This window comes from Aquarana catesbeiana, linkage group LG06 (assembly GCF_042186555.1).
Source record: "Aquarana catesbeiana isolate 2022-GZ linkage group LG06, ASM4218655v1, whole genome shotgun sequence".
Classification (NCBI taxonomy): domain Eukaryota; kingdom Metazoa; phylum Chordata; class Amphibia; order Anura; family Ranidae; genus Aquarana; species Aquarana catesbeiana.
Genome location: NC_133329.1, coordinates 252,519,476 through 252,537,269, shown reverse-complemented (window position 1 = coordinate 252,537,269; position 17,794 = coordinate 252,519,476). Strand labels below are relative to the sequence as shown.

General features: G+C 43.6%; 1 protein-coding gene across 1 annotated transcript in view; it reads left to right on the top strand.

Annotated features, from left to right (window-relative positions):
- The window catches only part of NEMP2 (nuclear envelope integral membrane protein 2), an 84,869-nt gene extending 75,574 nt beyond the window's left edge, over positions 1-9,295 (top strand). The window contains exons 8-9 of the mRNA XM_073633212.1: positions 392-556; positions 8,638-9,295. Coding sequence (XP_073489313.1) covers positions 392-556; positions 8,638-8,869 — 397 coding nt within the window. The 3' untranslated portion in view covers positions 8,870-9,295. The remainder of the gene's footprint in view (positions 1-391; positions 557-8,637) is intronic.
- The last annotated feature ends 8,499 nt before the right edge of the window (positions 9,296-17,794 follow it).

The window sequence follows — 17,794 nt, the reverse complement described above, 5'->3', positions numbered from 1 at the left end:
TGTTAGGAAATTTTGTACAGAAATTCTCAGAACACGTTTGCTTTTACCATTTGATTTTGAAGTGAATACAATTTACCAAAGACCATACACTGTTAGAAATTCCTTTGTTCGAGGAAAAATGTTTCATCCTGCTTCTTCGAAGTTTCTCCTCATTGCTGTCAAAAACGATCATTGATTTGACCCACTAATGATTAGAAAAACGAATGAACAAACTTTCTTAAACAGGGAGTGTGTTAGTGCCCTGATCAAACGGTGAAAATAAAGCAGAGAAAGAAAACTAATGCAGCTACCACATCTAAAATCTGGTAAGCTGCAATATATTACATTTTTGTTTTGGTGTTTAAAACCGTTTTAAGGTGTCTTCAACATTTATTTTTGTTTCCTCTGATAGACTAATAATACATAAGAAGCCTGTTGTGAAATTGCTCACAGAAGAGGAATACAGGGAACAAGCCGATACAGAGACTGCAAAGGCTTTAGAGGAACTCCGTGATTTTTGCAACAGTCCTGACTTCAACTCTTGGCTTGTGGTTTCTAGACTTTCGTCGCCCCGACGGTAAATATGCAAGTGGTTGGCATAGCCTGGTAGGGCAAGATTTTCTGCTGTATTTCTAAAATGAGAAAAAAAACACATTTGCCTTTTTTTTAAAACAGAGTTTCAGAACAACACCTGTATTGCACCTTGTGGTGCATGCATTATCCTGATGCATCATGATGTGAAATGGACTCTTAGGGCTTGTTTATACTTACTTCAAAATGTGGCATTGGACATGGTTTTTTAACCACTTGAAGACCAGGCCTTTTCTGGCATTTTTTGTTTAAATCAGTATTTTTTGCTAGAAATATCATTATAACTCCTAAACATTATATATATATATTTTTTTAGCAGAGAACCTAGGGAATAAAATGTCAAACGTTGCAATTTTTTATATCACCCCAATATATTTATCCCAATTTATACCCCATTTTTTGTAATATATGAAAGTTGTTTTGCTGAGTAACTAGATACCTAACATGTCACACTTTAAAATGGCACATGCTCGTGGAATGGTGACAAACTATGGTACTTAAAAATCTCCATTATCTGTATAGGGTTAAAGAGAGGTCTAGTGCTAGAATTATTGTTCTCGCTAATGTTCGTGTCTATACCTCACATGTGTGGTGTGAATACCGTTTACATATGCGTGCGTGACTTGTGTATGCATTCTGCGCGCGAGCGGAGGGATGGGGGCGCTTTAATCTTTTTTTTTATACTGTCCCCTCCCACCGCTTTGGAAAGCGATCCAGCGGCTAATGAGCCATTCTGATCACTTTCATGAGAAAGCCAGCCAACAACTAGAAAAATAAAATGAGGTTATATGGCTGATGGCTTCAGCTATAACCCCAGCAAACCACAACGTGTATATATACGTATTGCGATTGGCAAGTGATTAAAGTGCTCTGAATGCCAATCAAAGCCCCGTCGCTAAATGAAATGGTTAGCTTACAGTCCTGTTTACACTTTGTTTGCTTTGCTTCCCTTGACTTAAAAAATGATACCCCATGTCACTTTTTTCGAGCTTCAGAGCATCTACAAAGTTTCCATAGAAGTCTATGACACAGCTCACACCGGGCTTTTTTTTTTTGGCATTGCTGCAATAAAGATCTCTTTCTGGCAACTCAACCATGCAGCTCGTTTTTGTTCAAGTATCATTGTATTGTGCTCCTTAAAAGCAACCACAACTGTCATTTTCCAGAGCAGCATGTATTTCTCCTGAGGTTATTTGAGGGTTTTTTTTTGTATCCTGAACAATTCTTCTGGCAGTTGTGGCTGCATTCTTTCTTGGTCTACCTGACCTTGGCTTGGTATCGAGATCCCTGAATTTTCCACTTCTCAAAGCGGAGTTGCACCCAAAAGTGGAACTTCCACTTATCTGATCCCCCCCCGGTGCCACATTTGGCACCTTTCGAGGGGGAACGGATACCTGTTTTTTTTTTGTTTTGTTTTTTACAGGTACCCTGTCCCCACTTCCGGGAGACCAGGCCTTAGCGAACTACGTCAGCAGCTTGGTCCCCCTCCTCCTCCCTCCCTTTCTGCCGGGCCATTGAGAGAGCGCACATGCGCAGTAGGAACGCGACCGTGTTCCCTTACCCTCAATAGCAGCGGCAGCACCCGATCAGCCGATGGAAACGTCAGCTGCGGTGCCGACATCGTTGCACTCCAGGACAGGTAAGTATCCTAATGTTAAAAGTCAGCAGCTACAGTATGTGTAGCTGCTGACTTTAAATTTTTAAAAGGCGGGCAGAATTCCCCTTAAGTTATTTAACAGTACTGACTGACATGTTCAAGGCTTTGGATATTTTTTTTTTTATATACATTTCAATCTTTATAAAGTTCCATTACCTTGTTACACAAGTCTTTTGACAGTTATTTCTTTATCGTACATCACGGGACACAGAGCAGCATAATAATGACTAATTGGGTTATACGCTACCTTTAGGTGATTGGACACTGGCAACCAATAGTAAGACGGTTCCTCCCATATAACCCCTCCTATACCGGGAGTACCTCAGTTTTTTCGCCAGTGTCTTGAAGGTGATGTCATTGCTGTTGAAGCTCTTCAATTCTTCAAATAATGTCCCAGTGAGGATGTATAATCGGATCCTTTTGGATTGCATAAGAAAGCTAAAGTGGATGGTACCCGAGCCTCGGTATCAAGAGCGAGGTTTTGCTTGTAATGTGCCTATGGCACTGGACCCTTGTTAAATTGGTATTCCTGGTCATAAATTGCGCAAGGTAAACCAGAAGGGTGCTTTACAGGTCCAAGGGTGTGGCCCCAAAGAAAAATGGGGGACCCGGTCCTTGAAGGTCCTCTGAGGTGCTACCCGCCGTGATGGGGGAAGATTGGACCTGATGAACAGGTCCTGCAGCCTGGGAATGGTGAGTACTCCCTTGGGAATTTCTATGTGTATGTAGCTATGTTCCCTCTGTTTCTGGTGTGGCCTTTTTTTTTTTACTGTGTCTAAGGATTACAGAGCGCCAGGTATGGCGCGCTTTTATGGCACGCGCACAGCTGTGCGCATGCGCCGTGTGCACGGGGCACCGCGCGCGCTCTACCATTGTGCGCAGGCACGCCGTAGGGGTGCGCTGCGCCGTTGCGGTGCGCATCACGGATGCGCGGCGTGTGTCTGGGCACGGCAGAACGCTGTGCGGCGTGCTATGCGATCAGTCCTGGGCAGGCTTTATAGGGAGCAGGTGCTCCTGGCTTGTGCTGGGATAATGCAGAGCAATACTGGGGCACGTGAGTCTGAAGGTTTTTGGACACAGTTGCAATAAGTTTACACTGGTCTCAGCTTGTGGGTAGTACTTTTTTCCACGTATGTAAGCAATGTCTTACAGAAAACGTGGTGCAGGGAGCAGGGCAAGCACAGGGGTAAGGGAACCTTCCTTAAAAACGGGAGACCAGCCCCATGCTGATGCAGCCTCAGTCTCCCCTGAAAGACCTGCGGCATCTGGCCTGGCTCAGCCATTGCATTTGTCAGGCATAGTGGCCACCACCAATATTCCTGCCTCGGCTTATGTTACCAAAGATGATTTAGCATCGGCATTAGCAGGCTTTGAAGGCAAGATAGCTGGCACGATTGCTACTGTAACACAGGGAGGGAAGAAACGTAATAGATCTCCCTCTCCTGAGCCAGGGCCAAGTGGAGAATCACTAGAGCACCAGGACTCTTATAGCCAAATAGGTCCAGGTGATCTGGATCCAGAGTGGGCAGAGGATTTGGAGGAGGTGGCCATGAAAGACCAGGAAGAAGGAGAGGCTGATGAATCCTCAGCTGAGGACTCAGGTTCAGAAAAACCAATTCCAACCTCCCAGTCCCAGAAATTGTTTATCCAATCTCTGTCTGAGATGGTACGAGCTGGGTTTAAGTTACCTCGGTTCAGGAGTCGGGACTTTCCTGCTCTACTTTGGGATCTTTGCGACCTCAGCAAGGTTCTCAGGTGTTTCCCCTGCATCAATTATTGGAGCAGGTGATCTATGCAGACTGGGATCATCCTGACAGGATATTCTTGCCTTCAAAAAGATTTTGTTTTATATCCTATGGAGGAAAAGTTCAGGAAGAGATGGGGTACACCTTTGGTGGACGCCGCCATTTCTTCAGTGAATAAGAATTTAACCTGTCCAGTGGACAATGCCCAGGTATTTAAGGATCCGGCCAATAAAAAGCTAGAATCCTTGTTTAAAGCCTCCTTTGCAGTGGCTGGTGCAGCAGTTCAACCAGCAGTTGCAGCCATTGGGATTTGTCAATCCCTAAAGGACTGTGTTAAAAGGTTATTAAAAGACCTGCCTTGTCAGGAGGAACCTTCCGAGGAGTTGTCGGAGATTCCTCATGCCTTATGTTTTGCAGTAGATGCATTGAAAGACTCAATTCAACAGATGTCTCGTTTGGCGTTACTGTCCGTACATATGCGCAGGGTCCTGTGGCTAAAGAACTGGAGACGCCATGCAAGAGGCTACTTGCAGCTTTTCCCTTTCATGGAGAACGCTTGTTTGGCGAAGATCTGGATAAGTATATCCAAAAGATCTCTGGAGGAAAAAGTGCTCTCCTCCCTTCTAAGAGGAGAAGTAAGCAACCTTCTTATAAGATTCCCAATGCTCCAAGTCCTAGTGCCTCTTCCCTCAAGCGGCATCGACAGCCTCAGCCGTCAGGGTTTAAAAAACCTCAGGGTCAGAGGAAGCCCTGGAACCAAAAGTCAGCCAAGTCCAACTCCAAGTCAACCTTATGAAGGGACGCCCCTGCTCTCACGGGTGAGGGGCAGGCTTCGGCTGTTTCTGGAGGCTTGGGAAGATCTGGTCCAAGACAGATGGGTTATTTCCACCATAACACGGGGGTACAGAATAGAGTTCCGGGAAATCCCTCCAAACAGTTTTCTGTACTCAAGGGTCCCGTCAGATCCAGAAAGAAAGAAATGCCTATTCCTAGCCTTACAGCATCTGGTGAAACAGGGGTAATCATCAAGGTTCCGCACGAAGAAAGATTCAAGGGGTTTTACTCAAACCTTTTTACCGTGCCGAAACCAAATGGGGAGCTAAGGCCCATTTTGGATCTCGAGGCTCTCAACCTTTTTGTAAACGTCCGATCCTTCCGTATGGAATCGGTTCATTCAGTAATAAAATCTGTCAGATTATTTGGCGTCCATAGACATCAGGGACGCATATCTTCATGTACCAATATTCGGTCCACGTCAAAGGTTCTGCGTTTCGCAGTGGAGGGCCGTCATTTTCAATTTGTGGCACTGCCGTTCGGTCTAGCCACGGCCCGAGGGTTTTCACAAAGATTCTGGCCCCAGTATTGGCGTTCCTAAGGTCCCAGAAGATCTCTGTGGTAGGTTATCTGGACGATCTTGTCTTGAGGAATTGCTCTTGCATTATCCTGATCCAAAACATGTCAAAAACAGTGCGGATTTTGCAACGCCTGGGGTGGATTCTAAATGTGAACAAATCATCCCTTTGTCCAACCCAGACCTTGGTGTATCTGGGTCTGGTCTTGAATACCGCACAAGAGAGGGTGTTTTTACCCCCCTTAAAGGTCGCTTCCATAGTGGAACTTGTCCAGAAGGTAAAGAAGGAACCAAGACCTTCCATTCGGATGTGCATGAGGTTGCTGGGCAAAATGGTGTCCTCCTTCAATGCAATTCCATATGCACAGTTCCACTCCAGGGTGTTCCAGAGCAGCATTCTGGGAGCCTGGGACAGGTCTGCTCGAATCTTAGATCATCCTATGGTTCTATCCCCACAGGTACAATGGAGCCTCTCTTGGTGGTTAAAAACCAGCAATTTGAGAAAAGGGAAATCCTTTCCACCAGCAGTCTGGAGGGTAGTAACTACAGACGCCAGTCGCCTGGGTTGGGGAGCAGTACTGGAGGAGGCTTCGGTTCTGGGAGTATGGTCCCAGGCAGAAAGGACTTTGCCCATCAATCTATTGGAAATTTGTGCAGCTCGTCTAGCTCTGTGTTTCTGGGCATCCAGGTTACGGGGTCTCCCTGTGTTCGGGTCCAGTCCGACAACTCCACAGTGGTGGCATATATCAACCGCGAGGGAGGTACCAGGAGTCGGGCAGCCCAAAGAGAGATAAACTACATATTGACTTGGGCAGAGAAGCATGTGCCGTTTCTCTCGGCAGTATTTATTCCGGGGGTGGACAAATGGCAGGCAGACTTCTTAAGTCACCAGAAATTGTTGCCAGGGGAATGGTCCCTACATCCCGAAGTGTTTCTACAGATCTGTCAACACTGGGGGACCCCAGATGTGGATCTGCTGGCATCCAGATTCAATGCCAAACTGGACAAGTTTGTATCCAGGACCAAGGATCTGCTTGCTGTCGGCATAGACGCATTAGTAGTTCCTTGGAACCAGTATTCTCTGATATATGCTTTCCCTCCGATCCAAATTCTGCCGCACTTACTACGCAGGATACAGGAAGAACGAAAGCCGGTGATCCTAGTGGCCCCAGCGTGGCCTCGAAGATCCTGGTACTCTGAGATTGTGAAGTGGGGGCAGTTGGCATTGGTCCTTCCGTGCCGTCCGGATCTGTTGTCTCAGGGACCCATATTCCATCCTTCTTTACGGTTGCTAAATTTGATGGCATGGCTATTGAGACCAGAATACTAAAAGACCGTGGTGTCATGGGTTCAGTCTTGTCTACTCTGATAAATGCTAGAACGTCAGTTTCTAGAGCTATCTATTACAGAGTCTGGAAGTCATACATTTCTTGGTGTGAAGAAAGGAAATGGAATCCTCGTAGATATACGATTGGAAGAGTCCTGGCCTTTCTTCAAGTAGGGGTAGACTTGAAGCTGGCTTTAGGGACAGTTAAAGGACAGATTTCGGCCTTATCGTTTTTTTTCCAAAGACCAATTGCATCCCATTTGGTACGTACCTTTGTTAGCACACCTAAGGCCGCCGGTTAAGTCACCTTTGTGTCCCTGGGATCTAAATATGGTCCTGTCGGCTTTACAGTGTCAACCATTTGAACCTATTGGGCATATCCTGTTTGTCCTATTAACTAGGAAACTGTTTTTTTTGGTGGCTATAACTTCAGCTAGGAGGGTATCGGAATTAGCCGCCCTTTCTTGCAAAGAACCTTTTTTGATTCTTCATCGGGACAGAGTGGTCATGCGTCCTCGTCCAAATTTTTTACCTAAGGTAGTTTCCAAATTTCATTTGAATCAGGACATCATTCTACCTTCCTTTTTTCCAAACCCTAAAACCAGGGAGGAAAGGTCACTTCACTCGCTCGATGTGGTGAGGGCGATCAAGGTTTATTTAAAGATGTCGGCTTCTTTTCGGAAAACTGACTGTTTTTTTTTGTCCTGCCGGAAGGTCCTAAAAGAGGACAGCCGGCAACAAGTTCAACTATATCCAGGTGGATCCGTCAGACTATTATCCAGGCGTATGGATTAAAACGCAAGGCTCCGCCTTCAGGTTTAAAAGCACACTCCACTAGAGGGGTTAGTGCATCATGGGCAGTAGGCCAGCAGGTGTCTATGGCTCAGGTTTGCAAAGCGGCCGCTTGGTCTTCAGTTCATACGTTCACCAGGTTTTACCAGGTGGATGTCAGATCTCAGAAGGAGACTGTTTTTGGCCACAGCGTGTTGCAGGCAGCTTTGTAAGTCTCTGGCCCGTTGGGCTTAGGGATATGGTGTCCCCCCCCCTCAGGTGCATTGCTTTAGGACATCCCAATTAGTCATTATTATGCTGCTCGGTGTCCCGTGATGTACGATAAAGAAAAATGGATTTTTAATACAGCTTACCTGTAAAATCCTTTTCTTGAAGTACATCGCGGGACACAGGTCCCTCCAATCTTTTCTGGGATCGTCATTGCTTGCTACAAAACTGAGGTACTTCCGGTATAGGAGGGGTTATATGGGAGGAACCGTCTTACTATTGCTTGCCAGTGTCCAATCACCTAAAGGTAGCGTATAACCCAATTAGTCATTATTATGCTGCTCTGTGTCCCGTGATGTACTTCAAGAAAAGGATTTTACAGGTAAGCTGTATTAAAAATCCATTTTTTCTGCTCTCCATGGCTCAATATCTAACCTGCTGATTGCATCCACATGAGAGCTAACAAACTAATTAACTATTTATACAGACACTAATTGCAATTTAAAAAGCCACAGATGTGGGAAATCTTTAATTGCCATTTTAACCTGTGTGTATCTGTGTCTGTACCAAGGCCAAACATTCCAGGATCTTTTGATCAGGGCCATTTGGGTGTTTTTATGTTTTCATTATGATTCAAGAATGAGCCAAACAACTATGTGATAATAAATGGCTTAATATGATCTCAATCCTTAAATAAAAGACTGTTTTTTTTGGCATGATCGGTCATATTTTTAATATCGATGTCAAAATTTCACAATTTCTGCCAGGGTATGCAAACTTTTGAGCACAACTGTATATATGTGCTGTACTCTACTAAGGAGGGATTAAAGGTTGGATCAATTTTCACAAAAGTCTACTCATGCCGTCTATACAAGATAGAAAGTATCACAGGCGAAATAAAAGTTGCGGGAGGTAACGCTTCCATGTTTTGTTTCCTCAAATGTTGCAGAATACTTCCTAAAAATGTGTATGTGTTTCTGTTTGGCAGGTTTGCACAGTTTATCTTGGGCTCCAATCATGTTTCCTTAGAAGAGACCAGTACACATGAAGAACAGTATGGACTTGGAAGCGCCTTCCTGGAGGAGCAGCTTTTTATGCAAGACCAAGAATCACACAACTCCCAACAGATGGACTTCGTTCCTCAGGAAAATGAACATGCTGAGGACTATCTAAATAGCTTTGATCCCTCGGACAGTGAAACAAGTGTTCTGCTTCACTAGTTTTATTACTTTTGTAATATTTTAAGCATTTTTTTTTAAACCTGAACGCTGAACATTTTAATGAACAGACAGTCCTGTAATTCAAGGGCTACTGTAATTTTTGGAACTGAAAATGTGAAAACATTATGAAAAAGGACCTTGATATGTCATGATATGCATATAAATGCTATTGCTGTGAAACAAATTATGCAGGTTCACCCAACTTTATCAAAAGTTGTACATTTTAAGAATTAAGCCTACCTTCTACCTTTTTGGAAGGGGGAGGAAGTGGTATATATTGCATATGATTAATGATGGTATGAATATAGTGCTGTGTCGTCTTGTTGCATTTTTGGGACCAGTGGGTAAACGGTGACTTCTCCCCCTGCTATGAACTGGGCTAGTCTTTTTTTTTTTGGGGGGGGGGGGGGGGCATGTAGCTTCTTGGGTTATATTGTGTTGATCTAATATTTCCGAAAGTTGCAACAATGGTGGAAGGAAATAATTGCAGTCTAAGTAAAAAAAACAAAAAAACTGGCCAACCTGTCTTTTGTTTTTGTTTTTTTGTTTTTTTTGTGTGCATTATCTGTAAAAAAAAATGCTCCAGCCCTGGTGGTGCTAACATTGCTACCCTAATGACTTTGATCCCTGATGACTTAGATTTGCTGCAGTGGTTTACAACGAATGGCGCTCTAGTAATAGTAGTATAGTGATTATAGAGGTATATTTAAAGTCCTAAACCTTACATGCTTTTCAAAGGCGCTCTAGTAAGCAACAAGAAGGGGCTCAGTGTCTTGAAAACTTGCTGTGATTTATACTGCAGTTAGACTGGATACTTTGGTGTTACAGTACAATCATTAAGGTTGCAGTGAGGTGGTACAAAAGGAACTGAAAAGCCAACCTCTAAAGTACTGAGATACAGCATTGCCTTCCTATAACAGAAGGTACCGTATATACTCGCGTATAAGTCGACCCGAATATAAGCTGAGGCACCTAATTTTACCACAAAAAACTGGGAAAACGTATTGACTTGAGTATAAGCCTAGGGTGAGAAATGCGCAGCTACTGTAAGTGGAAAAGAGGGTCAATAATGCCCATTTGCAGGCTCACTGTGCCCATTTGCATGCCTCACTGTGCCCATTTGCAGCCATAGGTCCCCCGAACTTCAAACTCGGTAGTTAAGGGTTCCTAGATGCCCCCTAGCTGCAGCCAAAATTTGGGGTCTCTGGACCCAAAGGGTCCCGAAATGACATTGCTGCAGATGGACACAGTTAACCGACTTTGGTTTGGTGTGCAAACCCAGTGGAACTAGCACTACAACATATCCAAGCTGGGGTTCCTAGCACCAAGTGGCCCCAAGATATGGGGCCCCAAAATCGGTTCATAAAATGTCAAGCACTTTTCTGCAGCAGAGAATTACATTTTCTGAACCGATTTTGGGGCCCCATATCTCGGGGCCACTTGGTGCTAGGAACCCCAGCTTTGGATATGTTCCACTGAGTTTGCATACCAACTTTGGGGTTCCTAGCACCAAGTGGCCCCGAGATATGGAGCCCCAAAGTCGGTTCGGAAAATGTCAAGCACTTTTCTGCAGCAGAAAATGACATTTTCCAAACCGACTTTGGGGCCCCATATCTCGGGGCCACTCAGTGCTAGGAAGCCCAGCTTTGGATATGTTGTAGTGCTAGTTTGCACACCACATTTGGGGTTCCTAGCACCAAGTGGCCCTGAGATACGGGGCCCCAAAGTCGGTCCAGGAAATGTCATTCTTTGCACCAGAAAAGTGCTTGACTCAAGTATAAGCCGAGGGGAGCACTTTCAGCACAAAAAAATGTGCTAAAAAACTCAGCTTATACTCGAGTATATACGGTATTAACACTTCCTCAATTAACAGCACTTTGGTGTTATAAATACTAAGCATTGTAGTCTGTGTTTTACTGTATTTTAGCATTATAAACACACTGTAAATATTCATTTTTCAAAGCTTGAATCCAGTCTTACTAGTTCAAAAGCAGCATTGGCATGTTTGAACAAATTGGCAGCAGCAAGAGAACCAACAGACTTGAAGTTTTTTTTCATTTAGGTCCACAATTGTGTGTGTTTTTGTATGGTATTTTTTAACCACCTCAATACAGTGCATTTTCACCCCCTTCCTGCCCAAGCCATTTTTCAACTTTCAGCGCTGTAGCACTTTGAATGACAATTGCGCGGTCATACAACACTGTACCCAGATGAAATTGTTATCATTTTTTCCCCACAAATAGAGCTTTCTTTTAGTGGTATTTGATCACCTCTGCAGTTTTTATTTTTTGCGCTAAAAACAAAAGAAGAGCGAAAAGTTTGAAAAAAAACACAATTTTTTACTTTTTGCAATAATAAATATCCAATTTTTTTTTTTTAAAACAAAATTTTTCCTCAGTTTAGGCCGATATGTATTCTTCTACATATTTTTGGTAAAAAAAAAATCGCAATAAGCGTATAGTGATTGGTTTGCACAAAAGTTATAGCGTCAACAAAATAGGGGATAGATTTATAACATTTATTTATTTATTACTAGTAATGGCGGCGATCTGCGATTTTTATCGTGACTGCGATATTGCGGCAGACACATTGGACACTTTTGACACATTTTTGGGACCATTCACATTTATACAGCAATCCGTGCTATAAAAATGCACTGATTACTGTATAAATGTGACTGGCAGGGAAGGGGTTAACACTAGGTGGTGATCGAGGGGTTAACTGTGTTGCTAGGGAGTGATTCTAACTGTAGGGGGCGGGGACTCACTAGGGGAGGAGACCGATCGGTGTTCCTCTGTACTGGGAACATACCATCGGTCTCCTCTCCTCTGACAGGACCGTGGATCTGTGTGTATACACACACAGATCCACGGTCTTGCTGTGTTACCGGCAATCGCGGGTGCCCGGCGGACATCGCGGCCACTGGGCACGCAGTGACACGGCGGGCGCGCGCCCCCTGGTGGGCCGGGAAAGCGAGGCCGTCATATGACGCCCGCAACGAGAGCTGCGCCGCCTGGCCGTCAATTGACAGCCGGCGGTCAGCAAGCAGTTAAGCAGTTAAATTCTTTACAATGACAGATACAGCCTGGGGGGGAAAAAGGAAGTTCAAAAGTAAAACTAAATTACAGTATCACAGTATAAAATATTTCATTTTGTAGTGGAAATTTTTAAAAAATGTATAAAATAGTTTTCAGTCTACTCTGTTTGTTTTTGCCATGCACTACTTACTCTGGGACTCATTTAAAGAGATTTTCACTCACTATGCTGGTGTCAATGTTTTACCATACGAGTGATGGAAAATCTGCAACAAGGAAACTGAAAACGCAAAGCTGATATGGGGGTGTAGCAGTCCCCTACTTTTTTTTTAATCAAACAGGTACTTTATTGAATTGTAAGTAAACAAATACAATCCAGAATCATGAAATTGCTGTTAACAGCTGAACATACACCATCAATCAAACAGAGGGAAAAAGGCATAATATCTGAACATACAGAAGCATAGTACAGCAGTCCCCTACTAAACCTAAGGGGAAAAAAATAGAATTTTTGTCTTAACTTGGAGTACAATACAGGAATGCAGGGGAAGTATTCTACAACCTTGCATATATGAAAAATTAATGAATACATAAATGAAAAGTTCATGAAGCCCAGTTTCTCTAAATATACTGAATGCTCCTGTGCAATGTATGTCTCTGTCACCATGAAGGTCTATGGACATACTCTCACCATTTTATAACAACCTTATAAAGGTCTAATCACGCTTGCTCCTATCTATGAGCCGGGTTCAGATAAAATGAAGACTCCTTATCTGCACAAATACAGAGGATAAAAGACATAAAGAACCAACAAACCGCACTCTATCTATATGTTCTCTAAAACCACCTATTTATTAAAAAGCGCAATCGCAATAATACAGAGGAGGCTTCATTCGGATCCGAAAACTGACAGCTCTCAAAGAATTATGCACCTTGGGCCGCTAGTGGAGAACCAACCTTCACTGTGCAAAACAAGATACCTCCCAGTGCTCTGCCCTACATGTTACATCTAAGTGACTTCATCAAGGGGGAGACGCACATTGCACAGGAGCATTCGGTATCTTTTGGGAAGCTGGCCTTCATGATTTTTCACTAATTCTTTCATGAACTTTTCACTTAATTATTCAATTTTGTTAATGTTTCATTTATGCACATGAGCACTTTATGATCTATTGATGTGGATAAATTATTTGATATATTAGTGGCACTCAGTTTGGAGTTGCACAGGATTAAATGATTATTTCATTACCTTTTTTTTTTTGCATACTTCCCACTGCTGAATATTCGGCAATTGTTTACTTTAGGGATTGATTTTTTTTTTAGTGCGGTACATGGGTGTATGTTTATTGTGGAAAGTTCATAGTAACTTTAGGTACTGCAGCTGACAATAACACATTAACTTTTGACTTATGGTGCGCCTTAAGAATCTTTGTGTATATAATCATGGATTATAAGTAACAGAGGGGAGGGACCTGTGTCCTGTAATGTACGCCAAAAAAAGGATTTTTACAGGTAAGACAAGTATTATTTTCATAACCATACATTACGGGACACTGGAGATGTATTCTAGAATGTTGGGATGTTCATAAACAATTCAACTGAAGGGTTTACGGGGCATCCTGAAAAAGAACCTTCTGAACTGATGCTGGCATTAGCTGAGGCCTGAATGTCCACCTGGTAGTACTTGACAAATGTCTGCAATAAAGCATTGCAAATCTGAGAAACCTAGGCCTGATGCTGAAAAGCCCATAAAGCACTCACAGATCTAATAGAGTACGCTTTGACTGGAAAAGGGGACACCTGGCCCTTGAGGATATAAGCTTGACTAATGTGTGGAAGAATCTACCAAGCAATAGTAGAGCAAAAAGCTGGCTGCTCCTAATTGTTCTGAGCTGCGGAATACTGATAGAGAGCTGTACTTCCTCTGACAGCTAAGTCCATTGTACTAAGAGGATACCCAGAACTTCTCCCCAGCCTGACAAGCTGGCAGTCATCAAGAGCACCTTCAAGCCCATTGGGAAGAAGGATTAACCTGATTTCAACGCTGGACTAAAGTACCACCATGCCAGGGACTGAAGGCATATGGGACAATGCAGACTGTGCCCACTTGCACTATACTGGAACAAAACTAGACACGGGTGCTACCCTAAAAGAGACTACCATTGAGCCCAAAAACCTCATGCAAAGTTCATTTAGGGGAAGAAAGATAGGGCCATATCCAAGACTAGGCCCAGATACTACTATTAGATTCAGCATTGATTTCTGGAGATCTAGGATTCACGTGAATCTCTATAACGCCTGCATTGGATACTGGCTGACAAAAAAAAAAAAGTACAGTATAAACAAAATAAATAATAAAATTAAAAAAAAAAATGTAGGCCTCATGCTGATGGGGCATTCGAAAAAACGAGCTGAAAAGTAGGGCCGAAACAACTAATCGATTAATCAGCCAGTAACATAATGGGGTTAAAAAAATTAAAATTAGGCCCCTATAGTACAAAAAGATCAAATCGTTACTGTAAATATTACTTTCACTGTTCCACAGTAACAAAAATGAACCCCTTACAGTAGCGATTATGTGCTCTTTTTGTACTTGGGCTAATTTTAGGGGTTTTTTTAACCCCATTGTTACTAAACGTCTTAGACCTGGTTCACACCTATGCGTTTTTTGGTGCTTTTTGCAGAAACACACTACAGTTCATTTAACTGCTTGCTGACCAGCCGCCACAGTTTTACTGCAGCAGAACGACACGGCTGGGCGAAATGACGTTACCTTACGTCAGTTCACCTTTTTGGCCATTAGGGGCGAGCGCGATCAAATACCACCAAAAGAAAGCTCTATTTGTGGGAAAAAAAGGACGTCAGATTTGTTTAAGTACAACGGCGCACGGCCGCGCAATTGTCAGTTAATGCGACGCAGTGCCGTATCGCAAAAAATGGCCTGGTCATTGAGCAGCCAAATCTTCTGGGGCTGAAGTGGTTAACACGGTTTCCTATGGGACACGTTCACATCTGTGCTTTTTTCAGCTGCTGCGTATTTGGAAAGGCTCAAGGACTTTTTTTTCAAAGCAAAACTGCTTTTTTGGTTCAATATACTTCACTGGAGAAGCTGCAGAAAAGCATGTAATGCGTTTTTGCAGCAATTTGTGTTTATTAAATCTGCCCAACAAATTGGCCAAAAAAAAATTTTGAAACGCGAATCGCAGCAAAATCACATGCGCAAAAATCAAAAAGCACTGCAAAAACAGATCAAAAGCAAACTGCATAGGTGAGTACCGAGCCTTATGCTGGCCACACACCTATCAATTATAAGACGAGAATATTCATACGATAAACAGAAAATTGAATTCAAATACTTACCGTAATTTTCCTTTCCTGACGAGCTCCATGGCAGCACAGCTGGGTATAGGCTACGCCCCCATGCCTCCAGGACTTAACTCATATAAATTTGAACACACCTACAGCCTCGGCGTTCTGCAACTAGTCCTACCAAGCTGGGTGGGATCTGTGCTGCCATGGAGCTCGCCAGGAAAGGAAAATTACGGTAAGTATTTGAATTAGCTCCAGCACAGCTGGGATCTAACTAGCCAAAACAGGGGAGGGATAATGCTACACACTCCTCAATTCTGACTAAAAAAACAGAAGCCAGGATGCCTCTGCCAAACTCAACTGTCATTAAGCCATGAATATGAATATTTTGGTGCCCACGTAGCTGCCTTGCAGATAATTTCAGACACTTGGCCTGCTGCCACTCTCAAGGTCGAGACCCTTCTAGTGAAGGGTGCCGTGATTTTCCTGGCACGGCCAACCCTTTCAACTTGTAGGCCAAGGAGATGAGCTTTACCAACCAGGAGGTAATAATCTTGCTGGAAGCCATAAAATCATTATGTGTTCAACCTGGAATGACAAACAGATGCTCCGACTTCCTGATGGCAGAAGTCGCCTTGATTAAACATTTTAAAGCTAGGCCCACATCCAATGGGCTAATTTCTTGAGTACTCCCCAAAAGGAACGTAGGAAAACAACCTCTTGTGCGATGTGGACTCTGAAGGTCAGTTCAGGCACAAAATTTGAGCATTGGCATGAGCACCACCCTGTCTGGAAGTACGCGAGTATGGGTTCTTTAAACCCCAAGGCCACCAATGCTGACTCTTCTGGTTGATGTTATTGCCACCAGTAAAGCAGTTTTCAGTGAAAGGTACCACAGGGTGATTGAAGGCATCTGATGCAATAACGTCCAACAGCAATGGAAGATCCTATTTCAGAAACAACAATTCGAGGTTTCAACCAAATTGCATCTTGAAAAACAGTATAATTAGGTGTTGGATACCCACTGTATGCCGGTGAAGGCAGAGCTAGCCGAAATGTGTGCCCATAGCATACTTACGCATAGACCTAAATCAAGCCACGCCTGCAGGCATTTCAGAACAGACTTCTGAAAAGTCCAGCGTAAAATCTTGATCAGCAATAATAATGGGAATTTATGCCATATTCTACTTTAGGCACGGCTAGCGATGTCCTTTCTTGTTTTCGTAAGAGTATTTACAATCTTCACAGAGCATTCAAAATCCATTAGCCTCTGCCTCTCTAGACTCAGGCCATCAAGCCTGAGCCTGACGGATGCTGGATGAATGGGACTTTGGAGAAGATTTGATCTTACAGAGGGAGTCAATCCTTGACACTTATAAGGATGAGTAAAGGGTACCAAGGCCCCTTCGGCCAATCTGGGATAATCACCAGAACTTTCACCTTCCCCCGCCACAGCCTCAGCTGGAAGCTAAGAATCAGAAGGAGCAGCAGAAAGGCATAAGCTGTCTTGAAGATCCACTCTGCAGTCAGCACCTCCACCCCGGTTGCTTGCGGATTCTGGGCCCTGGAATGGAACTTCAGCAACTTGGTGTTGACTGGGGATGTGAGTGGTCTACCTCTGCAAGAAAAATACCAAGGTCTGTTAGTTCTCGAAAGATTCACAGTAGTCTGGACCATTCATTGTCGTCCAGACTTGTCCTGGCAAATAGTTTGCCTGAAGTTTCTTCTGACCAGGCACGTAGGCCGCAGATAGTTGCATAATATTGACTTGGGCAGATTCTAGAATTGGAGAAACCTCCTTCCAAAGGGAAAGACTGAGCCTTGTTTCCAGATGTAGGCCACAGTCGTTGCGCTGTCCAACTTTACCAGGACAGGCTTACCCCGGAACATTGCAGATGATTTAGTTTCTTCAATCACAAGTTTAGGTCACTGGTCCAGAAACCCGACTTGAATGGGAGCGAGAGTTAAACTGAGCCTACCTGAGCTGCTGGAGCGAGGCGATTTCTATGGCTCAATCTGAGACGTGAAGGATGAAAGAGCTCCAAATATGGCCTAAAATGCTTGCCTTAATGGACCACGTGTTAATCACCAAAGCCGTACCTATGTCCACAAATGAGCCACATAGTGCCCCTAAAGTATGTATTTGGGAGGCACAATCCCAAAATAACAGAAAACATCCTGACATGGAACTCTTTACTGACTTTTTGGTTTATGCATTAGCTTCCCAGTTTTTCCTGGACTCCCAGCCAGAAATGCAGAAGCTAATCTCTCTGGAGTGAGAGTGAGCATGGAAACTGACTCTTGAGTTTTTCAGTCTCCTTTAACTCAGCAGACATTCATCTTGAGGCAGGAAGCCAAGCTGACCACTATTAAATTTAGGCTTGACCTTCTATGATCAAGAAAAATGCAGTGACAGCGTTTGTGCTTGAAGGCCACAACATCTTCTGATGGTAAGGACATGTATATGGCTAATCCCACAAGGGACACACACTGGCCAGAGGGGTGATCCCAACCCCTGGACATCTTTCAGTTCAAAAGGGCATAACTTTCACATCCTACTGTGACAACATACTCCAATCTT